This window comes from Chelon labrosus (genome assembly GCF_963514085.1).
Source record: "Chelon labrosus genome assembly, chromosome: 9".
In the NCBI taxonomy this organism is placed as follows: Eukaryota; Metazoa; Chordata; class Actinopteri; order Mugiliformes; family Mugilidae; genus Chelon; species Chelon labrosus.
Genome location: NC_140359.1, coordinates 30,380,295 through 30,406,395, shown reverse-complemented (window position 1 = coordinate 30,406,395; position 26,101 = coordinate 30,380,295). Strand labels below are relative to the sequence as shown.

Sequence of the window (26,101 nt, the reverse complement as noted above, 5' to 3'; positions counted from 1 at the left end):
TGACCCTGACCCTGACCCATGATCCTGACCCTGACCCATGACCCTGACCTTGACCCATGATCCTGACCCTGACCCTGACCCCTGACCCTGACCCTGACCCCTGATCCTGACCCTGACCCCTGATCCTGACCCTGACCCATGACCCTGACCCCTGACCCTGACCCTGACCCATGATCCTGACCCTGACCTATGACCCTGACCTTGACCCATGATCCTGACCCATGATCCTGACCCTGACCCCTGACCCTGACCCTGACTCCTGACCCTACTCCATGTGTTAGCTGGAGAACCCAGTGCTATGATGGGGTCTGGTAGCCTCCAGCAGGTGGAGCTGTAGGACGTGATTCTGTGACAGCAGCAGCATCATCATCATCATCATCATCCTCAGTGAGAGGCTGAACCTCAGTGAGACAGAAAGAGGAAGGAAGAGGCTGAAACAGACAGAGGAAGAGAGAGAGCGGCAGGACGGAGAGAGAACGACAGGAAACAAACACAGAGAGAGCAGAGACAGACTAAACTGTCCCCCTGTCTCCGTCTGTCTCTGTCTGTCCATCTGTCTGAAGACATGTCCTCCCGGGCTGAGAGTAAGACAGGTGAGTGTCTTTTTGTTCTACTCATTCCTCTCTGAATGCTAACTGTTAGCCACCACGCAGGCTAGCAACACTTCCTGACATTAAGAGTGTGTATGAGCTGAAGCAGAGAGCTTTTATAATGATGATGAAGATGATGAAGGTGATGAAGATGATGATGAAGATGACTCTCTCCTCCTCCTCCTCCTCCTCCTCAGCCTCTCAGTTTGCGACTCTGACCATGAGGCTGAAGGATAAACTCCAAACACAGCGGATCAAACGCTCTGAACGAATCAAACACACCCCGTCACAGAGAGTCAAACCAGCTGAGCTGAACCTGCACCAGCATGAGGTAACACACCTTGATCCTTTAAACCAGATCTGATCCTTTAAACCAGGTCTGATCCTTTAAACCAGATCTGATCCTTTAAACCAGGTCTGATCCTTTAAACCAGATCTGATCCTTTAAACCAGATCCTTTAAACCAGGTCTGATCCTTTAAACCAGATCTGATCCTTTAAACCAGATCTGATCCTTTAAACCAGATCCTTTAAACCAGGTCTGATCCTTTAAACCAGATCTGATCCTTTAAACCAGGTCTGATCCTTTAAACCAGGTCTGATCCTTTAAACCAGATCCTTTAAACCAGGTCTGATCCTTTAAACCAGATCTGATCCTTTAAACCAGGTCTGATCCTTTAAACCAGATCTGATCCTTTAAACCAGATCCTTTAAACCAGGTCTGATCCTTTAAACCAGATCTGATCCTTTAAACCAGGTCTGATCCTTTAAACCAGATCTGATCCTTTAAACCAGGTCTGATCCTTTAAACCAGATCTGATCCTTTAAACCAGATCCTTTAAACCAGATCTGATCCTTTAAACCAGATCCTTTAAACCAGGTCTGATCCTTTAAACCAGATCTGATCCTTTAAACCAGATCCTTTAATCCAGATCCTTTAAACCAGGTCTGATCCTTTAAACCAGATCTGATCCTTTAAACCAGATCCTTTAAACCAGGTCTGATCCTTTAAACCAGATCTGATCCTTTAAACCAGGTCTGATCCTTTAAACCAGATCTGATCCTTTAAACCAGGTCTGATCCTTTAAACCAGATCTGATCCTTTAAACCAGATCCTTTAAACCAGATCTGATCCTTTAAACCAGATCCTTTAAACCAGGTCTGATCCTTTAAACCAGATCTGATCCTTTAAACCAGATCCTTTAATCCAGATCCTTTAAACCAGATCTGATCCTTTAAACCAGGTCTGATCCTTTAAACCAGATCTGATCCTTTAAACCAGATCCTTTAATCCAGATCCTTTAAACCAGATCTGATCCTTTAAACCAGGTCTGATCCTTTAAACCAGGTCTGATCCTTTAAACCAGATCTGATCCTTTAAACCAGGTCTGATCCTTTAAACCAGATCTGATCCTTTAAACCAGGTCTGATCCTTTAAACCAGATCTGATCCTTTAAACCAGATCCTTTAAACCAGATCTGATCCTTTAAACCAGATCCTTTAAACCAGGTCTGATCCTTTAAACCAGATCTGATCCTTTAAACCAGATCTGATCCTTTAAACCAGATCCTTTAAACCAGATCTGATCCTTTAAACCAGGTCTGATCCTTTAAACCAGGTCTGATCCTTTAAACCAGATCCTTTAAACCAGATCTGATCCTTTAAACCAGATCCTTTAATCCAGATCCTTTAAACCAGATCTGATCCTTTAAACCAGATCTCATCCTTTAAACCAGGTCTGATCCTTTAAACCTGATCCTTTAAAAAACAGGTCTGATCCTTTAAACCAGATCTGATCCTTTAAACCAGGTCTGATCCTTTAAACCGGATCCTTTAAACCAGGTCTGATCCTTTAAACCTGATCTGATCCTTTAAACCAGATCTAAACCTTTAAACCAGATGTGACTCTTAAAACCTGAATCACCTTCAGCTCTTAGTGTCAGGTCAGATCATCCTCTTTGGACATGATTGGTTCCCGGCTGACTCGTGGCTCCGCCTTCCTGATGACAATAGGCGCGTTCGACTTGATGCAGATCTGTCTGAGTCTGACTTGACGTGATGCATGCTGGGATGAACGCAATGCATGCTGGGATGGACGCAATGCATGCTGGTTAGAAATCCTGTCCGACTTGAGTCAGACGGGGAGGGACTTACCACTACGTCACCATGTCACATGACCTTAAAATATCGCGGGAGTCTTCGCCTGCAGACAGATCTTGCAGTTGCTCTCCAACGAACTGCACGACCGGAAACCCGCCCTCATGACGTCAGTTCAAAGACGTGATTGGGCAGTTTGGGAGGAATCTCCTCATGACGATTTTGACGTTTCTCGCTTCGTTATGTTGGAATATGCGAAAATGAACAGAAATCGAAGGGATACCTTCTTATATGTGATTTCTGCAACAATGGTAGGCTGGCCTACTGAAAACGTTGTACATCCGACTGCAGTTCAATGCAGAGTTCATTTCTTCCATTAAACAGTAAAAAGGCATTTTTAACATGTTGGTAACAGTAGAATAAGCGGGATAATGGACTTCACTCCATTAGACTATCCAAAAAATAAACGCATCACTAGGTTGAATAGCCTGGGCTATTGGCTCAACTGTCAGCACGCTCGCCTCCCGATCCGAGGTGCTGCTGGTTCGAGTCCGGGCGTGTGCAGAACTCAACACAACGCAAGTTACATTCTAAGGCTTCGCGTTGTGACCTTTTACCATCTAGAACGCGTGCATTAAATTTGTAGAAGTGTCGTCCATTATCCTTTACTTATATCGTAGTACTGCTTCTTCAGTATCATCCTAAATTGGTTTAGTGGGTAACACGTCAGTCTGGCGATCGGCCGTCCGTAGTTCAAATCTTGTTAACGGTTAGTAGATTTTTGGGGTTCTTCTTCACACCTGTCTGTCCAAAAATGAAAACAAATGGCATTTAATCTCTATCTCAATATCTTTCTGTGAATTCGTTTCATGGTTGAGTTACAGGTGCTAAACGACTTTGGGTGTAAAAGTAAATATTCAAATAAGTAGCCTAATCAGCAGTTCATTTTCGCCAAGATTGGAGACCAAAGCACTATGCTACTTAATCCTTATTCAGTAGATTTGCTGCTATTCACAATCCTTTGCATACAGCATGCTTGTTGTAACACGGGTATAAATTCCGGTAACTCCAAAGGTTCTATTTCGTCGGCAACAACGACTGCAAACACCGCGAGATCCGCCATTGTTTACACGAAGTTGACCGTGTCCGACTTGTCTGCAGCTGTTTTATGCTCCACCCCTACAGTCGGCGTAAGATCACGTTGACGTAAGCAAGTCAGACTCAGACAGGCGCAGACAAGTCGAACGCGCCTAATGTGCAGGTGTTTGGGGTCAGGTGACCTTGCAGTGTGGGCTCATGGGAAGTGTGTGTGTGTGCGTGTGTGTGTGTGTGTGTGTAAGGAGTCGGTCAGTGTTTTAGCGGACCGACAGCGAGCCGTCGTCAGCTCTCTGCAGTACTTCAAAGCCCTGGTGGACAGACTGGGAGTGGACAGACCTGGACCAGACAAACTGGTCCTGGACCAGTCCGTGGTGGGCCGACTGCTGGGCGGGGCCTCCAGCGGCGTCCTGGAGGCAGTCCAGACTCTGGTCCAGCTGGAGCCACACCTGCACAACAGGTAGGTGTCCCTCTGTTGGTCTTTGGACATGGACTCAGAGCCCCCTGTCTCATGCTGTCTGTCCTCCCTACAGTAAGACCGTCTCCGCTTGTCTCACCTGTCTCTACCGCTCTCTGGCTCAGCTGATTCACTGGGCAGATCAGGTGATGCTACAAGGTGTCTCCCGTCACAACAAGGAGTCCACAGAGAGCGTTACCACGGTGATCAGAGCTGTGCTGGACAATGTCAAGGTGAGGACAAATCATGATGTTGGACGTAAGACTGAAAGTGGACAATGAGGACAGACTCCTGTTCTGACTGTTCTGCTGTTTTGTCTGTATGTCCTACCCTGATGTTTGGCCATGTCAACTGTTGTCTCTCCATGTCCTCTTTGTCTCTCCGTGTCCTTGTTGTCTCTCCAGGTCCTTGTTGTCTCTCCGTGTCCTCCTTGTCTCTCTATGTCCTTATTGTCTCTCCATGTCCTCCTTGTCTCTCCATGTCCTTGTTGTCTCTCTATGTCCTTATTGTCTCTCCATGTCCTTGTTGTCTCTCGTGGTCCTTGTTGTCTTTCCATGTCCTTCTTGCCTCTCCATGTCCTTGTTGTATCTCCTGGTCCTGTCCTTTCCTGTCCCATTCTGTCATTGTCTCTCCTTGTCATGTCTGTCCATGTTTCTGTCTCTGTCTTCTTTTTGCAGTTAATATTTTGTCTTCTGGTGTCCACCAGGAGCTGGTTCGATTGGCTAAAGAGAGACAGGAAGGCTCTGCCCCCTTGTCTCCCATCCAATCACCAACTGTCCTTGGACAGTCAGGAGGGTCTGAGGACCAGGACATATCAGACCTGACATTGAGTCCCGCAGAGGACGAGGATGAGGACATCAAGTGGGTGAGGGAGGAGTTGAGAGGGGAGGGGCCGACAGTTTTAGCTCCTCCCAAACCCCCTATGCCTGTCCCAGAGCCCCTCCTCCAGGTGACCGCCGAACAGGGACTGAGGTGAGTCAGAACTCGCATCTGATTGGCTGAAAGATTTACTCCATCTTGAATTTTACTTACTTTGAAAGTTTTCACAATTTTTTTACTTTGTTAAAGCAACAAGAAAGAAAAGAGACCCCCCCCAAAAAAAAACAACAACAACACTGCCAGTAAAATAAATACACAGATATTTGTGGGACAGATCATGAAATTAGTGTCCAAAGAAAACAACACAGTCTGTGAGTGGACACTGGGAGACTGAGGTGAAGGCCACAAACCATTACACTGAGTTCATACCATTAATTAAATAAACACATGAAGTTAGTTTGGACCAGTTGGTTCAGTCTGGATCAGTTGGTTCGTTCCAGTCTGGATCAGTTGGTTCAGTCTGGTTCAGTTGGTTCGTTCCAGTCTGGATCAGTTGGTTCATTCCAGTCTGGATCAGTTGGTTCAGTCTGGATCAGTTGGTTCGTTCCAGTCTGGATCAGTTGGTTCAGTCTGTACCAGTTGGTTCGTTCCAGTCTGGTTCAGTTGGTTCGTTCCAGTCTGGATCAGTTGGTTCAGTCTGGATCAGTTGGTTCGTTCCAGTCTGGATCAGTTGGTTCAGTGTGGACCAGTTGGTTCGTTCCAGTCTGGATCAGTTGGTTCAGTCTGGACCAGTTGGTTCAGTCTGGATCAGTTGGTTCATTCCAGTCTGGATCAATTGGTTCAGTCTGGATCAGTTGGTTCGTTCCATTCTGGATCAGTTGGTTCGTTCCAGTCTGGACCAGTTGGTTCGTTCCAGTCTGGATCAGTTGGTTCAGTCTGGACCAGTTGGTTTGTTCCAGTCTGGATCAGTTGGTTCGTTCCAGTCTGGATCAGTTGGTTCAGTCTGGACCAGTTGGTTCGTTCCAGTCTGGATCAGTTGGTTCGTTCCAGTCTGGATCAGTTGGTTCAGTCTGGACCAGTTGGTTCGTTCCAGTCTGGATCAGTTGGTTCGTTCCAGTCTGGATCAGTTGGTTCAGTCTGGACCAGTTGGTTCGTTCCAGTCTGGATCAGTTGGTTCGTTCCAGTCTGGATCAGTTGGTTCAGTCTGGATCAGTTGGTTCAGTCTGGACCAGTTGGTTCGTTCCAGTCTGGATCAGTTGGTTCGTTCCAGTCTGGATCAGTTGGTTCAGTCTGGATCAGTTGGTTCGTTCCAGTCTGGATCAGTTGGTTCGTTCCAGTCTGTTGAGAGCATGAAAAGAGAAAACAAAAATAGTTTTGTGGATGAAACAGGAAGTAGAACGAATGAACACATCAACCTCTGTACTTCCTCCTTCTGCTTCAATGCAAAAAGAAGAAGAAGAAGAGAAGAAGAGAAGTAGAAGAAAAAGAAGAGAAGAAGAGAAGTAGAAGTGTCAGAGACAGTTTCAGTGGTTCTTCAGTTTCTCTTTGTTCCTTTTTTTAATTAGTTTCGAATTCAGTTGAAGTTGATCTGACCCACAGTCTATAACTGTCTCACCAGAGTCTGTCTCTGTCTCTGTCTCTGTCTCAGTCCTCCAGCTCTACCTCCTAAGAAGCGTCAATCATCTTTAGGCCCTGTCTCCTTGAAGATCGCCATTGTGGAACCAATGAGACGAGAACCTGAAGCAGACAGCGAACTAGACCAGGTAGAAATATAAGAACCAATCAGCAACAAGAGCTGCTGTTAATGAAGTTAATGAAGCTGAGAATAGAAACGTATAGAGACACTGATAGAAACATTCAAATACATAAACATATAAATGTATAAACATATAAATATATAAATGTATAAATATATAAATGTATAAATGTATAAATATATAAATGTATAAATATATAAATGTATACATCTAGAAACAGTCTAAGAGCTGACGAATGAAAATCTATAAATAAACAGAGTAAGCGCTGGTGTCTGTTTCAGGAGACGGAAGACGAAGATTTGAAGAGACACTCTGCTACTTCTACACACTGTGGTAAAACACACACTCTAACACACACTAACACACTCTAACACACACTAACACACTCTAACACACACAACATGCACACATTTCCCGTCAGCAGCAGGGCATGTGAGTGACATCACTTCCTGTCTGTTGACAGATACAGGAAGTGATGCGGTGAGACCCAGTGGTGCCTCCTGCTGGAGGATGTTGAGGGACAGGGCTCTGTACCATCAGACTCATCCAGACATTTATTTATTTATTTATTTATTTATCAGTTAAAGACAGAAACATGAACTCTTTCTACTTCTAAACTCAAACTCAAGTCACTGCCATCTCTAAACTCCTCAAAGCTTCACTCTCTGATCATCTAGTTTCTCTGGACAGAGTTAGCTTGGAGGACATGTCCTTTAACGAAGCCAGAGACCAGGACGTGTCCTTTAACGAAGCCAGAGACCAGGACGTGTCCTTTAACCCGGTCTCAGAGCTGATAACTAGTCCAGTCTAGATTACGTCCTCCCATCAGGTTGATCCTCCTGCAGACAGAGCTTTGACAGGAACCGATCCTCCTCCTTCATCCAGGACCTTTTAAGTTCTAGCTCCATCTGATGCCAGAGACCAGAACCACATTAGAACCAATACGGTTCTGTCTTCCTGGTGGTTCCTCGAGGTACTCCAGTAGAATGGGGGGTGGAGCCTTCAGCTACCCCGATGAAAATGATGCTGCTATAGGTCTAGGCTGCTGAGGGACTTCCCATGATGCACCTGTCCTCTAATTTCTTCTTCTATTACTGCTGGACGGTTTAGCATGTTATTAGCTGTCTCCCTCTCCCTCTCTCTTCTTCTCTACTTGGCCTCCAGTAGATGGGTCCCCCCATATGAGCTGGTTCTGAAGGTTCTGAAATCTTCCACCGTTTATTTCTGGAGGTCATTTATGTTCCAGGCATTATGCTACGTTAGCTTTAAGCTAGGTGGATCACTAGTCTGACAGTCAGCCATTCTGAACCAGGTCTAGTTGGACCAGGTCTCGTTGGACCAGGTCTAGTTGGACCGGGTCTAGTTGGACCAGGTCTGACTCTCACTGTGTCCTCCTCAGAGGACGACCCAGACTACGACTTCCTCCACAAGGACCTGTCCACATCTGAGACCCTCCCCCCTCTCCCCCCCGCCCTCCCAGAGAAGAGACGTCGCAGCAACACAGGTGAGGACACACCTGACCTACCTGCCTACCTGTCTGTCCCTCTGACCTACCTGTCTGTCCCTCTGACCTACCTGCCTTTCTGTGTTGTCTTCAGGAGTTCCCAGCTCTCTGACTCCGCCCTCCTTTGGATTTGACTCCACCCCTCCTGACAAAAGCTCCAGCCCCTCTGATGATGTCACTGATCCAAATGAGACTGTCTCCTCCCCCCTGTCCCCCAGCAAGACCCCCCCTCCCCTCCCTGAGAAGAAACGACACAGTGAGTCAAGCAACCACCTGTGTCTCTCTCTCTCTCTCTCTCTCTCACCTGTCTCTCTCTCTCTCTCACCTGTCTCTCTCTCTCTTCTCAGTCCACCAGTACCTCCAGTTCTGTTCGTCCTACAGTGACCAGTCTGCCGTCCTCTTCTACCAGCGTCCTCCAGTCTTCAGTCAGAGATACACCAGCAGACAGAGGGAGCTGGAGACAGCTGACCAGCTCTCACACACACACCTGGACACAGACTCCGCCCCATCACCTGAGCCGCTTCCTGTTCCTGCTCTACCACAGAAGAAGAAGCAGCAGGTAAAGAAACGGTTAAAATGATCAGTAGATGAATCACAGACGAATTAGGGTGCATCCGAATAGTCAGTCCATACTAACGTCGGTTAGAACGTTCTACTCAACCGTCAATCTAGTACGTTATTTATGTATGCGAGCGAGTAGTAGGCTACAATTCGGACGTACTGGGCAGCCATCTTGCCTGTCCTTTGACCCCAGATGTTTACATGTGACGCCGACACATATGACGCACACCGACGGATGCAGCGACATTTTAAAGCCACCTCGGAGAAGTATTTTCGAAACAACCAACATTTTAAACTCAACATTTATCCTAATATACTGACATTTATAAACTTGGGTTGTCGTAGCTGTAGCTGTCACAACGGTCTCAGCCATTTTGTCTGATTTGATTTTCCCGGCGGCTCGTCGTCTTCTACGCTTAGCGGGCTCCCGCTGAATTGTGGGATAGCGTAGTGAGCTACCGTTGTATACTGTGGAGGTAGTAGGCCATCCGGGGATTTTTCGCCTACTAGTCGATGTCTACTAAGAATTCGGACGTACTACTACTGTGACGTACTGCGTCTCGCCTACTGAACAGTACGTTACTATGGGTATTCGGATGCACCCTTGGTGTAGCCTTTAACCCTGACCTCCGACCTCCGACCTCTGACCGCTGACCTCCGACCTCTGACCCCTGACCTCTGACCTCTGACCTCCGACCTCTGACACTACAGTTTGAACTTGTGATGTTTTCTTTGATTTTACAGGATTCAGCCGACAAACAGACAGAAAACAGGTGAGACAACACACACACACACACACCATAACACACCATAACACACCATTACACACATTAACACACACACCTGTCCTGTAGTTCCCAGAGTCTCCAGCAGGAGACCACGTCTGTGAGGAGGAGCAGTCAGGAGGAGCAGGAGGAGGTGTTACTGACCGACGAGTGGGAGATCATCCACAGAATCACAATGAAGTCTGAGGTACTGCCCTGACCCCTGACCCCTGACACCTGATGCCTGACCCCTGACCCCTGACCTCTGACACCTGACACCTGACGCCTGACCCCTGACCCCTGACCCCTGACCTCTGACACCTGACCTCTGACACCTGATGCCTGACCTCTGACCCCTGACCTCTGACACCTGATGCCTGACCTCTGATGCCTGACCCCTGACCCCTGACCTCTGACACCTGACACCTGATGCCTGACCCCTGACCCCTGACCTCTGACACCTGATGCCTGACCCCTGACCCCTGACCCCTGACCTCTGACCCCTGACACCTGATGCCTGACCCCTGACCTCTGACACCTGATCTCTGACACCTGATGCCTGACCTCTGACTTCTAAGCCCTGTCCTCCAACACTTTACCCAGAACTTTGGTCCCCCAAGCCCTGACCTCTGACCCCTGATTTCTGGGAACCGACGTCTGACCTCTCTACTTAATATCTCATCTCACCTGACTTCTGACCTTTGACCTCTGACCCCTTCCTTTCTCAGGAGGAGGATGGGCCGGATGTGAAGGCGGCGTCTCCTGAGATCCTATTGGTCTATGCTACGGAGAACAGCAGCACTGGTTGGTCCAATGTTCTATACCTAACAACAACAGGTTTGACCAGAACCAGAACCAGAACTGACCAGACATCATGGTGTGTCGTTGTTGTTGTTGTTGTTGTTGTTGTTGTTGTTGTTGTTGTTGTTGTTGTCGTTGTCGTTGTCGTTGTCGTTGTCGTCGTAGACCAGGACCTGTATTGTGAAGCCTTCCTCTGCACCTACAGAAGCTTCATCAGTCCAGACAACGTGGTCAGAAAGATACAGCACAGATATCCTCCAATACTAGATGAATGAATGAATGAATGTGTTATGAATGGATGAATGGATGATGTCTGTGGTAGTAAATGTCTGTATATGTAGACGACCTCGATCGGTTTCAGTCCAACTCTTTAACCGTCTCCACGTACCAACATCTCTCTGGAGGACAGGATCCAGATTCGCCCGCCGCCACCAACACCTTCCATCTACTGCTCAAAGTCGTCAATCAGCTGTGGTGAGACATCACACACCTGTACCAATCAGAACCAATCAGAGACATGAGACAAGCCAAAAGACACCATAACTGTAAGATATACAATCTGGATCATTGACTCTGGTCCAGGCGTGCAGGACCAGAACCAGAATCAGGACCAGGGCCAGGGCCAGGACCAGGACCAGTAGACACCACAGTAGTTCACACTAAATGGTGCTCTAAGCACTGTATACACATGTCCAACACATGTCCAACACATGTCCTCCTTTGTTCAGTACAACAGAGCTCGACTCTGATTTGCTGCTGCTGCTGATGGACCTGGTCTTCAGCCTTCTGACTGGTGGAGAGCTGGACTCCGCCCACCGGCTTCACTCCAACATCCTGTCCAAGATGGAGAAGAAGTGGCAGCTGATTGGCTCTCCTCAGTCACTCCGCCCACTCGCTTCAAGGGGCGTGGCTGCCAGGTAATGTCTCTGACCAGACGGGACGCTGTGCCATGATTGGTCCGTTGTTCATGTGTCTCTGGTGTCGTCTTCCAGACCAGGAACTCTGCTGGACTTCAGGAGTCAAGATCTGGCTGAACAGTTGACTCTGCTGGATTCAGCACTGTTCTACAAGATAGAGGTCAGAACCTGTCTGTCTCTAACCTGTCTGTCTCTCTAACCTGTCTGTCTGCCTGCCTGTCTCTAACCTGTCTGTCTGCCTGTCTGTCTCTAACCTGTCTGTCTCTAACCTGTCTCTCTGCCTGCCTGTCTCTATAACCTGTCTGTCTGCCTGTCTGTCTAACCTGTCTGTCTCTAACCTGTCTGTCTCTAACCTGTCTGTCTCTCTAACCTGTCTGTCTGCCTGCCTGTCTCTAACCTGTCTGTCTGCCTGTCTGTCTCTAACCTGTCTGTCTCTAACCTGTCTGTCTGCCTGCCTGTCTCTATAACCTGTCTGTCTGCCTGTCTGTCTAACCTGTCTGTCTCTAACCTGTCTGTCTCTAACCTGTCTGTCTGCCTGCCTGTCTCTAACCTGTCTGTCTGCCTGTCTGTCTCTAACCTGTCTGTCTGCCTGCCTGTCTCTAACCTGTCCGTCTCTAACCTGTCTGTCTCTAACCTGTCTGTCTCTCTAACCTGTCTGTCTCTAACCTGTCTGTCTCTAACCTGTCCGTCTCTAACCTGTCTGTCTCTAACCTGTCTGTCTCTATAACCTGTCCGTCTCTAACCTGCCTGTCTCTAACCTGTCTGTCTCTAACCTGTCTGTCTCTCTAACCTGTCCGTCTCTAACCTGTCTGTCTCCATAACCTGTCTGTCTCTAACCTGTCTGTCTGCCTGCCTGTCTCTAACCTGTCTGTCTCTCTAACCTGTCTGTCTGCCTGTCTGTCTCTAACCTGTCTGTCTCTATAACCTGTCTGTCTGCCTGTCTGTCTCTCTAACCTGCCTGTCTCTATAACCTGTCCGTCTCTAACCTGTCTGTCTCTAACCTGTCTGTCTCTATAACCTGTCCGTCTCTAACCTGCCTGTCTCTAACCTGTCTGTCTCTAACCTGTCTGTCTCTCTAACCTGTCCGTCTCTAACCTGTCTGTCTCTATAACCTGTCTGTCTCTATAACCTGTCTGTCTGCCTGTCTGCTGCCTGTCTGTCTCTAACCTGTCTGTCTCTATAACCTGTCTGTCTCTAACCTGTCTGTCTCTATAACCTGTCTGTCTCTAACCTGTCTGTCTCTCTCTACCTGCCTAGCTTCCAGAGGTGTTGCTGTGGTCCAAGGAGCAGAATGAGGAGAGGAGTCCTAACCTGACAGAGTTCACTCAACACTTCAACAACATGTCATTCTGGTAAATTCTGGACTCTGACTCTCGGTTCTGATCTGGTTCATCCACGAATCCAGCTTCTTAAAGAGAGCTTTGATTTCAGGGTTCGATCCGTCATCATCCTCCAGGACAAAGCTCAGGACCGAGAGAAGCTGCTGCTCAAGTTCCTGAAGATCATGAAGGCAACTTATTATTATTATTGATCAGTAACTGATCAGCTGTTGATCAGCTGTTGATCAGCTGTTGATTGTCTAGTTCCATAACGTGGGCAGGAGGAAGTGACATCTTTGTCTCTTTAAATATATTTTGTCCCTGCAGCACCTGAGGAAGCTGAACAACTTTAACTCCTACCTGTCCATCCTGTCAGCGCTAGACTCCGCCCCCCTGAGACGTCTGGACTGGCAGAAGAACACCTCAGAGGTGAGCACTGATCAATTAATCTGATCACGATGATTGATGCAGATTAACAATCAATTAAAACTGTTTCCTGTTTGATTTCAGGCTCTGGAGGAGTTTAGCTCTTTGATTGACAGCTCGTCTTCTTTTAGAGCCTACAGGGCAGCACTGGCCGAAGTGGAACCCCCCTGTATACCCTACCTGTAGGTCAATGCCCCTGTATACCCTACCTGTAGGTTAATGCCCCTGTATACCGTACCTGCAGGTCAATGCCCCTGTATACCCTACCTGTAGGTCTATAACCCTGTATACCCTACCTGTAGGTCAATGCCCCTGTATACCCTACCTGTAGGTCAATACCCCTGTATACCCTACCTGTAGGTCAATGCCCCTGTATACCCTACCTGTAGGTCTATAACCCTGTATACCCTACCTGTAGGTCAATGCCCCTGTATACCCTACCTGTAGGTTAATACCCCTGTATACCCTACCTGTAGGTCAATGCCCCTGTATACCCTACCTGTAGGTCAATGCCCCTGTATACCCTACCTGTAGGTCTATAACCCTGTATACCCTACCTGTAGGTTAATACCCCTGTATACCCTACCTGTAGGTCAATACCTCTGTATACTCTACCTGTGGGTCAATACCCCTGTATACCCTACCTGTAGGTCAATGCCCCTGTATACCCTGCCTGTTGGTCAATACCCCTGTATACCCTACCTGTAGGTTAATACCCCTGTATACCCTACCTGTAGGTTAATACCCCTGTATACCCTACCTGTAGGTTGATACCCCTGTATACCCTACCTGTAGGTCAATGCCCCTGTATACCCTACCTGTAGGTCTATAACCCCTGTATACCCTACCTGTAGGTAAATACCTCTGTATACTCTACCTGTGGGTCAATACCCCTGTATACCCTACCTGTAGGTCAATGCCCCTGTATACCCTACCTGTAGGTCAACGCCCCTGTATACCCTACCTGTAGGTTAATACCCCTGTATACCCTACCTGTAGGTTAATACCCCTGTATACCCTACCTGTAGGTCAATGCCCCTGTATACCCTACCTGTAGGTCAATGCCCCTGTATACCCTACCTGTAGGTCTATAACCCTGCATACCCTACCTGTAGGTTAATACCTCTGTATACCCTACCTGTAGGTCAATACCTCTGTATACTCTACCTGTGGGGCAATACCCCTGTGTAAGCTACCTGTAGGTCAATGCCCCTGTATACCCTACCTGTAGGTCAATGCCCCTGTATACCCTACCTGTAGGTCTATAACCCTGTATACCCTACCTGTAGGTCAATACCCCTGTATACCCTACCTGTAGGTTAATACCCCTGTATACCCTACCTGTAGGTCAATGCCCCTGTATACCCTACCTGTGGGTCAATACCCCTGTATACCCTACCTGTAGGTTAATACCCCTGTATACCCTACCTGTAGGTCAATGCCCCTGTATACCCTACCTGTGGGTCTATAACCCTGTATACCCTACCTGTAGGTTAATACCCCTGTATACCCTGCCTGTAGGCCAATGCACCTGTATACCCTACCTGTGGGTCTATAACCCTGTATACCCTACCTGTAGGTCAATACCCCTGTATACCCTACCTGTAGGTCAATGCCCCTGTATACCCTACCTGTAGGTCTATAACCCTGTATACCCTACCTGTAGGTCAATGCCCCTGTATACCCTACCTGTAGGTCAATACCCCTGTATACCCTACCTGTAGGTTAATACCTCCATCAATTTTCTCCACTGTCTCTGATCTGTCTGTCTCTCACCTGTCTTCCCAGGGGTTTGATCCTTCAGGATTTGACCTTTGTCCACCTGGGAAATCCTGACACCTTGATGACATCACAGGGGTCAAAGGTGAACTTTTCCAAGCGCTGGCAGCAGTTCAACATTCTGGACACTCTGAGGAGCTATCAGCAAGTGTCAGTAGCATCATTCCACCTTAAATATCTGTCTCCTCTGGCCGTACTGTCTCCATCAGTTAATTCCACCTTAAATGTCTCCTCAGGCCGTACTGTCTGCAGCAGGATGATGACATCATGTCCTTCTTTAATGACTTCAGTGATCACCTGTCGGAGGAGGCGCTGTGGGAACTGTCCCTTAGGATCCGTCCAAAGAACGTCCCTCGAGTCAATCAGAGATGAGACACAACTAAATGATGAACACCCAAGGCTAACCCAGGGCTAACCCGATGCTAACCTGCTGCTAACATGTTTGCAGAGGTGCTAACCTGAATGGAGACTGGGCTGGAGTGGTGCTACTCTGAACATCCTTGGATAATCGTGGCTAGCAGTATGCTAACCTGACGCTATCCTGTGCTAACCATGACTCTGAAATAACTGGACTATATTTATACAACATGAGCTAGCCTTCAGTCAGAGTCAGTATTAGCATGGAGCTTAGTGGGCGTGGCCTCTTCCTTTACTTTTGTTGTTGTTTAGCCTGAAATTAGCATCTTTTCATGCTAGCACAGTTCAGAGGATGTCCACCTGTCCTAATGTCTCATCACCCACTGGTCAAGACTGACTGAACGTCCAATCAGACGTCAGACGACATCTTAAACTGACAACACTGAAAATAAACATCGACTGAACCACGAGTCAAACAGGTTATTTAGAGAAACAGACACAGCAACAAACATTATTATATTATATTATATTACACAGATGCATGAGTATACATCGATCAGCCATAACATTATGACCACCTTCCTAATATTGTGCAGGTCTCCCTTGTGGTGAGGGGAGGGGCCTCTGTGGATCATCCCACAGATACTTGATCAGTTTGGGATCTAGTGAATGTGGAGGCCAGGTCAACACCTTGTGCTGTTCTTCATGTTTTTTTTTTTGTTGTTCCTAAAGTGTTTTTGTGTGTGTGTCTGTGTCAGGCTGCATCCTGCTGGGGATGGCTGCTGCCATCAAGGAGTGTCATTGCTATGGGGTGGGGGTGCCTGGTCTGGTCTAGGTGGGGGTGCCTGGTCTGGTCTAGGTGGGTGCTACATGTCTAAGTAACATCCACACCAATGAATGCCAGGTCCAGAAGTTTCCCAGCAGAACATTGAACTGTCACAAGATGATCAATGTTATTCTCCTGTCAGTGGTCATAATGTTGTATCATACTATAGATGTAACGTTGGCCTTTGGCCCCCGGGGGCCCCGGAGCCTCAGGTATAAATATAACAATTACTGGTTGATGCTGTGGATTTTAAATCATCCAGATCAGGATCTTTCACAAATCATCTGGGTCCTGATTTACAAGCTATCAGCTCTCAGTGTCAGGTTAAAAAGATTTAAGGAAAGAGCTGAAACCTCCTCAGACACCAGGAACTCACCAGGAACTCACCAGGAACTAGAGATTAAAGTTAGTCTGTTGGTTCTGAAGGGGCAACAGATAAATGACAGAATCTAAAACAGCTGTTTCAGTGTCACGTGATCTACCGGTCGATGGACGTACTGGGCCCTGTTCAGAGAAACAAGGTTAATGTGGATGAAAGAGGAGCCAGGCTGACTCCAGAGTCCACTGGGCCCCCAGGGGCCCCTCATCAATAATCTGACTCTGCTCTTGGAACAGCTCACAATCTGTTCTGAGGATTCTTTTATCTTCAGTCACATGGAACCAGTTCATGACATAAACCGTGGAATAATAGGAGGAACTTTATCTTCCTCCAGTGAAGATGAACTGATGTTAACAGTTCAGTAAGCTGTCCTCTGATTGGACAGAGAATCTGATCAACTTTTACAGTAATACAATAAATCATTTCATATTTAATATTAGATTCGTTCTCTCGTCTCATTTATTCTCCTTTAAATCATTTAATTGGTCCAGGCGTTTCCACGGCAACCGCAGACCGTACAGCAGAGTGCCGAGCGAGCCAATCAGCAGGCAGGACTACTCAAACACCGGAAGTATCGATCCGAGCGGCGGCTGCTCCAACTAACACCTGGAAACGGTGAAGATCCGCCGGGAGGAGAGCGGCAGAACTCGGCGGTAACCGGCGAAATGATCGGTGTTCAGTCACCGGATTGACGGCGTCAGGAAGTGGGAACGTACGTAGCGGGCTAGCGGGCTAGCAGGCTAGCAGGCTAACAAGCTAACAAGCTAGCTGTGGTCATGTATCATTATCTAATGACGTAGTTTCTCTGGAGGTCTCCAGTCCAGGACATGTCCTTTAACTGTCCCATAAAGGGACCAGGACTGTCTTCTGTCTCCTGCATCAGCTAGGTCAACATCAGGGACGTCCTGTCTCTAGATGCTCAGACACTAGTTGATGCTTTAGTGTCATTCATGACTGTCTGGAACCAGATACTTTAAACTACTGCAGTAATGAACCAGAGACCAGATGAGTCCAGGTGAGACCAGATGAGTCCAGGTGAGTCCAGGTGAGTCCAGATGAGTCCAGGTGAGTCCAGGTGAGTCCAGGTGAGACCAGATGAGTCCAGATGAGTCCAGGTGAGTCCAGGTTTAGCTTCTGCTCCTCCTCCTTCCATCCATGGTATCTTAAAGACCTCATTGGACCAGATCATGTCAAGGTTCACGTCTACTTGTGGTTCCTAGAGGTTCTACAGTAGAACCCTCCTCCCCACAGCTTTATTTACATTCTCTAACTGTCCTGTAACGTCCTCAGGTTCTATGGACGTTCATGTCTTCTCTCTCCCGGCCGTCCTGAGGCAGATGGGTCCCTCAGTAAGAACTGGTTCTGGTTCTGGTTCTGTTTTTCCTTCATGCTGCTCTGGAGGCTTCAGACCAGACTCTGTGTTATTATTGTTATTGATGCTGTGATGTTGCATTCAGGGACCAGCAGTAAACTCTGTAATTAGCGGCTCATTGTGTTTAATTAAAGGTCGCGATGCTGCAGCTCCCGTTGGTGGTGACGGCTCAGGTGGACCTGGTCCTGGTTCTGGTCTCCTTGCTGGCCCTCTGGACCCGACTGAGCTGTCTCAGCTACCCCAACGCTGTGGTGTGAGTGTGTTTGAATCGTGCACCTGGACGTCCCGCGGCCTGACCCTGTCTCACAGCTTTAACTCCCTGCAGGTTTGACGAGGTGTACTACGGTCAGTTTGTGTCACTCTACATGAAGAGAGTCTTCTTCATCGATGACAGCGGACCGCCGCTCGGCCACATGATCCTGGCCCTTGGAGGTTAGTTACCATGACAACAGTTACCATGTTACCACGATCAGAAGTCTGGTTTCAACACATGTTCCTGTTTCTGCTGTTTCAGCCTATCTGGGAGGATTTGATGGGAACTTTGTGTGGAACAGAATCGGAGTAGGTACGGACAGCAGCCTTAAATCAGATTGAACCAGTTTAAACCAGTCTGAACCAATTTAAACCAGTCTGTTCCAGTTTAAACCAGTCTGAACCAGTTTAAACCAGTCTGCACCAGTTTAAACCAGTCTGTTCCAGTTTAAACCCAGTTTAAACCAGTCTGAACCAGTTTAAACCAGTCTGTTCCAGTTTAAAACCGGTTTAGACCAGTCTGAACCAGTTTAAATCAGTCTGCACCAGTTTAAATCAGTCTGAACCAGTTTAAACCAGTTAAAACCAGTCTGTTCCAGTTTGAAACCAGTCTGTTCCAGTTTAAACCAGTCTGAACCAATTTAAACCAGTCTGTTCCAGTTTAAACCAGTCTGCACCAGTTTAAACCAGTCTGAACCAGTTTAAAACCAGTCTGTTCCAGTTTAAACCCGGTTTAGACCAGTCTGAATCAGTGTGAATCTGTTGCTCTACAGAGTACCCCAGCAGTGTGAGCGTGTGGAGTCTACGTGTTCTTCCGGCTCTATGTGGAGCTCTCTGTGTTCCTCTGGTTTACCTGCTGACTCTGGAGCTCAGGTTCTCTCACCTGGCGGCTCTGGGAGCTGCTGTGCTGCTGCTGCTGGGTGAGTGTCCGACTGTCGGCCAGGTATGTGCTCACCTGTATGTCAGCTGACTCCGTTTGTCCTTCCAGAGAACTCTCTGATCGTCCAATCACGCTTCATGTTACTGGAGTCGGTTCTCATCTTCTTCGTGCTGTTGGCTTTCTTCTCGTACCTGCGCTTCCATAATGCCCCCAGCAGGTGAGTTCACCTTCAGACCAGCTGAGGGAACACCAGAAGATCTTTAATTACTTCCTGTTTCCTCGTGCTCAGCTCCTGGTCCAGGTACGCCTGGCTCCTCCTCTCTGGCGTCTCCTCCTCCGCAGCTGTTGGGTGAGAAATTGAAGCATCTGTCGGTTTGTCCTGGAATGTTGTTAGCATGTTAACGTTAGCGTGTGCGGTGTCAGGGTGAAGTACATGGGCATGTTCTCCTACCTGCTGCTGCTGGGCGTGGCCTCTCTTCACACCTGGAACCTGATTGGAGACCGGACCATTAGCCATGTGAGTCCATTGATCACTGATCATTGATCAGGTTTATATTGATTGGTTATTGATCAGTGTGTGTGTGTGTGTGTGTAGCTGAGTGTGTGTGTCCAATGTGTGTCCAGAGTTGTGTGTCTGGTTCTGGTTCCTGTTCTGCTTTATGTGTTCTGGTTCTACCTTCATCTGAGCCTCCTGAACCGGAGTGGACCACATGATCAGCTGATGAGCTCCTCCTTTCAGGCCAGCCTGCAGGTAAACGGACACTCAGAACATTTAGGAGGTTCTCCTGGTTGTTGGTTGATTAAATGGTTGATTGATTGATTGATTGAAGTGTTGATTGATGTGTTGCTTGATTGATTGATTGATCGATTGATTGATGTGTTGATTGATTGATGTGTTGATTGATTGATGTGTTGGTTCAACTGGCTGTGTGTCAGGGCGGTCTGTCCAGGATCACTCGGGGTCAGCCTCTAGAGGTGGTGTACGGAAGTCAGGTGACTCTACGAAGCTCCGCCTCCCAGCCTATCCCCTGCTGGCTCCACTCACACAAAGCCAACTACCCAATCAGGTGAGCTCACGTTGTTGTCAGCCAATCAGAGTTGTAGTATAGTCTGACTTCCTGTTTTCCATGGCTCAGGTATGAAAGTGGGCGGGGCAGCTCTCACCAGCAGCAGGTCACCTGTTATCCCTTCAAAGACGTCAACAACTGGTGGATCGTCAAAGACCCCGGAAGGTAGGTCACCTGTCTGCCCCGGGGTATGCTGGGATATGTAGTACCTGACTGAAGCTGTGTGTGTCTGGCAGACAGGAGCTGGTGGTGGACAGTCCTCCTCGACCTGTCCGTCACGGTGATGTCATCCAGGTGGTTCACGGGATGACGTCACGCTTCCTCAACAGGTAAACAGTTCAGGTAACTGTGGTGTGTTCGAAGGCGTCCCAGCGTGCTTGGAAGTTAGAGTTGTCTCAGCGTAGCCGTGTCTCTTAATGTGGTCCAGGCTCTGATTGGCTCTTTGAGGGTGAAATGAACTCTGGGAGTTGTAGTCCTGTCTTCTGATCTCTGTGTGTTTCAGTCATGACGTAGCAGCTCCCATGAGTCCTCACGCCCAGGAAGTGTCCGGATACGTTGACTTCAACGTCTCCATGCCGCCGCAGAACCTGTGGAGGGTGGTGAGAACGCCTCTGACCCCTCTGACCCCTGACCCCTGACCCCTCTGACCCCTCTGAGGGTCACAGCTGAATGTCTTGATGCCCATGAACGCTTCGTCATATTAAATATTAAAGACAAACATTAAACCATGGAAGCCTAAAGTGTTTGTTTGTTTGTTCAGGACATCTCCAACAGGGAGGCGGAGTCAGAAGTGTGGAAGACGATCGTATCTGAAGTCAGACTGGTTCACGTCAACACCTCCGCTGTCCTCAAGGTACTAACAGGAAGTGACCTCACATGACACGACATGAGAAACAAACCTGAGTTAAACCTGTGTGTGTGTGTGTGTGTGTGTGTGTGTGTGTGTGTGTGTGTGTGTGTGTGTAGCTGAGTGGTGTGTCTCTTCCAGACTGGGGTTTCCGTCAGCTGGAGGTCGTTGCAGAGAAACTGTTCAAAGCTCACAGCAGCAGTTTGGGATGGACGGTGGAGGAACATCGATATGGAACCAGTACGACCTCTGACCCCTGACCTTTGACCTTGTCCCACTATAGACACTCTGGAAACTAATGCTAGCTTAGCATCAAACCCCTAGCTTAGCATCAACCTGTCCCTCCTCTCGTCTCCTGCAGGTCAGGGGCAGAAGGCTCGGGAGGCGGAGCTTCATTCTCCGACTCACATCGACGTTGACAGAAAAATCTCCTTCTGGGCCAAATTCCAGGAGCTCCAGGTGGGACAGCTCCTCTGTGATACTGTCCAGTCAAACGTGCGTTACCACGGCAGCGGTATCAGTTATGATGTCATGTGTTGTCATGGCAGTGGAAGATGCTGACGGTGAAACAGGAAGAGGCGGAGCACAAATACAGCTCCACCCCTCTGGAGTGGGTCACCATGGAAACCAACATTGCATACTGGCTTCACTCGTCCACCAACGTAACACACACACACACACACACACACACACACACACACACACACACACATCTATCTTAGTGATCCATCCCCTAACTCTAACCTTAACCTTTACCCTCAAACTGTCCTCAGAAAGACACCCACATCACACCACTAGCTTAGCATCAAACCACTAGTTTAGCATCAAACCACTAGCTTAGCATCACACACTGTAACACACATGCTCAGGTGTGTTGTGTGTGTCTTAGGCTCAGATCCATCTGATTGGTAACCCTGTGTCGTGGGGCGTGGCCAACCTGAGCCTGCTGGCCTATCAGCTGCTGGCGGTCGTTTACCTGCTGAGGAGGAGGCGGGGCTTCAGAGATCTACCTGAAGGTATGACTCACTGAATCAGCTGATGTTCAACACATTAACACAACCTCTCTCAACGTGTGTGTGTGTGTGTGTGTGTGTGTGTGTCCAGGTGTGTGGCAGCGGTTTGTGTGTCTGGGGTGTGTGTGTGTCGGTGGTTGGACGGTGAACGTCCTCCCCTTCCTCCTCATGGATAAAACTCTCTTCCTGTATCACTACCTGCCCGCCCTCTGCTACCTGCACCTGCTGGGCCCCGCCCTGCTGGAGCACACACACACTCACCTGCTCAGGTACACACACACACACACACACACACACACACATACAAGTGTGGTTGTCTTTGTGAGGACATTCGTTGACATAATGAGTTTGTGTGTGTGTGCAGCACTGTGACACACCAGCGTGCGTTGTGTGTGTGCGTGTCCGCCGTCCTCCTGTCGGTCTTCCTGTCCTACCGAACCTTCTGCCCTCTGACCTACGGCAGCCCAGAGCTGTCGGCCAATCAGCTGCGAGGGCTGAGGTGGAGAGACACCTGGGACATCCTGTATCGCCGCCGCTAGAGGCCCCGCCCCCCTGACTGCCTGTGATGATTGACAGGTGTCAGCTGACAAAATAAAACCAGACCTGACCAATGTGCTTTTATTGTGACATGCCTTAGACTTCCTGTGGAGGTGGGTCAGTGGACTACGTTACCCAGAGAGCACTGTGGCCGTCTCATGTCGTATTTGTTAATAAAGTTTGTTGATGAAGTTTCGTGGTCTTTATTGATGCTTCCTGACTGAGCAGCTGAATGGAGTTTAAACACATTAAATCATGAAATATTTATTATTCATCAGTGAAACAAGTAAATTATTACTGAACTGTGTCAGTGTAGGGGCGGCACAGTGGCGAGGTGGTTAGCACTGATGCCTCACAGCAAGAAGGTCACCGGTTTGAATCCATGGGCCGGCTGGCCTTTCTGTGTGTAGTCTGCATGTTCTCCCTGTGTCTGCGTGGGTTCTCTCCGGGTACTCCGGCTTCCTCCCACCGTCCAAAGACATGCTCATTAGGTTGATTGGTGATTCTAAATTGGCCGTAGGTTTGAGTGTGAGTGTGAATGGTTGTCTGTCTCTCTGTGTGGCCCTGCGATGAACTGGAGACTTGTCCAGGGTGTACCCCCGCCTCTCGCCCGATGACAGCTGGGATAGGCTCCAGCAGACCCCCGTGACCCTTAACAGGAATAACCGGGTATAGAAGATGAATGAATGAATGTGTCAGTGTAAGGAGGTGGACACAGGAGACTGACTGGGGGACACTGACTGGAGGACACTCTGCCAGCCTCATGGGGAGGACATCAGCAACATGGCGGACTGCATCATGGAGTACATTAAACTCTGCAGCCATGGATTACATGAAGAAGAGGAGAACCTTCAGGACAAGGAGGAGCTAAGGAGGAGCTAAGGAGGAGCTAAGGAGGAACTAAGGAGGAGCTAAGGAGGAGCTAAGGAGGGACAGCTGGACAAGCGGAGGGAGGTGTTGTCAGGAATGAAGGATATAATGTTTAGTCTCACGTCATCATTCCATCTCTGGTTATCTAGGTGGTGTCCAGCAAACCACGTGGCCTTCAGTGATAATTGAAACAGTTTCTGGGGAAAGCCTGGTCTGATTAGGAGAGATGGTGCTGCGCTTATCTCTAGGAATATGGTCGATTTTATAAACCCCCTGTAACCATGACAACCCAGAGTTCAGACCAGGAGGCAGAGCTGACTTCTCTAGGACTGTCTCACACCCAGAACTCTCTAAACTCCATAGATGTTCTGTCTGCTCCCAGGTTCTTTAAAGAGGAGTTCTTCATAGGAACCTTCTACAGATCAGAACTAATTTATTGGTAGAACAGAAGAATTAAATGTGGTCTTTTAAATGTCAGCTCTCTCTGGTCTAGATCTCTGTTAGTGAATGATCTGATAACTGATCATCAGATTGATCTGTTTAGTGTGACTGAAACGTGGCTACAGGATGATGAACATGTTTAAATGAGTCTACTCCACCCAGTCATAGTAATTATCACGTTCCTCCAAACACAGGTAGAGGAGGAGGAGGAGTGGCAGCAATCTTCCTCTCTGATTCATCTATTAATCCTAGACCTAAGCAGAGCTTTAATTCATCTGAAAGTCTTCCTCTTAGTCTTCCTCATCCAGACTGGATGTTGTGGTGTATCGTCCACCTGCTCCTCACTCTGAGTTTTTATGTGATTTAGTTCTTAGAACAGATCAAGTCATTATAGTAGGTGACTTTAACATCCATGTTGATGTTGTCAGTGACAGCCTTAGCTCCTCATTTACATCATTATTACATTCAATTGTCTTTTCTCAGAATGGAAACAGATCAACTCCCTGTTTTAATCCCACCTTAGATCTGGTCCTAACACAGAAACTGACAAAGAGCCACAGCTCTGTTGAGCCATCTATTCCTTTAGCCCTCAGTAGTAATGACTTCATCAGCTTCTTTACTAATTCAGTTGTTGGCATTAGAGAAAACATTCAAGGCATCCTTCCTCCAGCTGTCAAAGATGGAAGTACAGTGACATTAGAAACTTCTGGAAGACCTAATCAACATCTGGAATCCTTCTCTCCAGTAGATCTTTCTGAGCTCTCTTCAACAATTACAGCATCTAAACCATCAACCTGTCTTCTAGATCCAGTCCCAACTAATTAACACCTCCATGTTAAACCAGATAAATTTATCCTCAGTCTTTTAACATTGCTGTAATTAAACCCTTAATGGTGAGGTAGTGAGGTAGTGGTTATTGTTGACTCAGCCTGAAGGACCTGTGGTAGCGTTCCTTCTTGCAGCGTGGATATCCAACCTTCCTTTTATTTCTAAAATTAAAGTTAAAGTTGTTTCTAATCAGTTGTGACCATTTAAACAGGAATGGTCTGTTTGAAGAGTTTCAGGTTTTAGAGTTCATCATAGAACAGAAACAGCTCTGGTTAAAGTTACCAATGATCTCCTCATGGCTTCAGACAGTGGACTTGTCTCTATACTTGTTCTGCTAGATCTTAGTGCTGCATTTGACTCTATTGATCATAATATTTTACTACAGAGACTTGAAAGTGAGATCAAGATTAAAGGAACTGCATTAGACTGGTTTGAATCCTATCTATCTGACAGATTCCAGTTTGTTCATGTCAACAATGATTCCTCTACTTATACAAAAGTAAGTTACGGAGTTCCTCAGGGTTCTGTGCTAGGACCAATACTCTTCACGTTATACATGTTGCCATTAGGCAAGATTATTAGAAAACATGGCATAAACTTTCATTGCTATGCAGACGACACCCAGCTATATTTATCCATGAAATCAGATGAAACTAATCAGCTGGTTAAACTCCTTAAAGACATAAAGGATGACCTGGAACTTCCTCCTCTTAAACTCAGACTAATCAGAAGTCATTATATTTGACCTTAAACATCTCAGAGTTTCTTTGGATGGCATTACCTTGGCCTCCAGTACTACTGTGATAAACCTTGGTGTTATATTTGACGAGGATATGTCCTTTAAATGTCACATAAAGCAAGTGACCAGTTTTAGCTTCTCTTCACTGGCTCCCTTTAAAGTCTAGAATAGAATTTAAAATCCTCCTCCTTACAGACAAGGCCCTTAAAGGCCTAGCTCCATCATATCTTAAAGACCTTATTGTACCAGATCATCCCAGCAGATCACTTCGGTCTGAAAGTGCAGGCCTACTTGTGGTTCCTAGAATTTCAAAAAGTAGAATGGGAGGCAGAGCTTTCAGCTATCAGGCTCCTCTCCTGTGGAACCAGCTCCCAGTTTGGGTTCGGGAGGCAGACACTCTCTCTATTTTTAAGGTCAGGCTTAAGACTTTCCTTTTTGATCAGGCTTATAGTTAGGGCTGGACTAAACCATCCCTTAGTTATGCTGCTATAGGCCTAGGCTGCTGGGGGACGATGCACCAAACACATGTCCTCCTTCTTTCTTCTCTCTCACATCCTCCACTTTCTTCTCTCTGGCACAGAGCTCTTGCCCTGTAACTTCTTACAGGGACAACTTGAGACAACTTGGTTGTCTCAAAGAACTCTACAGGAAATCTTTCCTGCCTCAAGTCGTCAGTCTGTGTGAGACAGACGACTCTCTGGACATGGTTGGTTAGTTAGTGGTTGGAATTGATTTTCTTTCATTGCTATTTTACTTTCTTTTTTAATATTCACTTATTTTATAATGGTAAATATTGTGTATATAGATT

The 26,101-nt window shown here is 47.5% G+C and overlaps 2 protein-coding genes across 2 annotated transcripts; both read left to right on the top strand.

The window, feature by feature from the left end:
- Nucleotides 1-451: 451 nt before the first annotated feature.
- Nucleotides 452-16,837, top strand: LOC311493146 (rap guanine nucleotide exchange factor 1-like). The gene is made up of 23 exons (XM_084551706.1): nt 452-593; nt 788-921; nt 4,027-4,241; nt 4,315-4,471; nt 4,945-5,210; nt 6,706-6,820; nt 7,096-7,147; nt 8,214-8,318; nt 8,413-8,574; nt 8,666-8,877; nt 9,624-9,652; nt 9,734-9,851; nt 10,372-10,447; nt 10,610-10,694; nt 10,829-10,918; nt 11,173-11,361; nt 11,437-11,521; nt 12,619-12,713; nt 12,793-12,871; nt 13,008-13,109; nt 13,191-13,288; nt 14,895-15,035; nt 15,122-16,837. Exons 1-23 carry the CDS (start codon nt 566-568, stop codon nt 15,255-15,257), a joined length of 2,769 nt encoding a protein of 922 aa, XP_084407832.1. The 5' UTR covers nt 452-565; the 3' UTR covers nt 15,258-16,837.
- Nucleotides 16,838-17,011: 174 nt separating this feature from the next.
- On the top strand, nt 17,012-22,618 carry pomt1 (protein-O-mannosyltransferase 1). The gene is made up of 20 exons (XM_084551707.1): nt 17,012-17,159; nt 17,954-18,072; nt 18,145-18,251; nt 18,334-18,384; nt 18,845-18,991; nt 19,060-19,168; nt 19,241-19,300; nt 19,375-19,468; nt 19,547-19,702; nt 19,888-20,018; nt 20,088-20,183; nt 20,255-20,347; nt 20,521-20,617; nt 20,779-20,871; nt 20,985-21,105; nt 21,227-21,324; nt 21,414-21,527; nt 21,755-21,881; nt 21,970-22,147; nt 22,243-22,618. Exons 2-20 carry the CDS (start codon nt 17,960-17,962, stop codon nt 22,415-22,417), a joined length of 2,160 nt encoding a protein of 719 aa, XP_084407833.1. The 5' UTR covers nt 17,012-17,159; nt 17,954-17,959; the 3' UTR covers nt 22,418-22,618.
- Nucleotides 22,619-26,101: the final 3,483 nt, after the last annotated feature.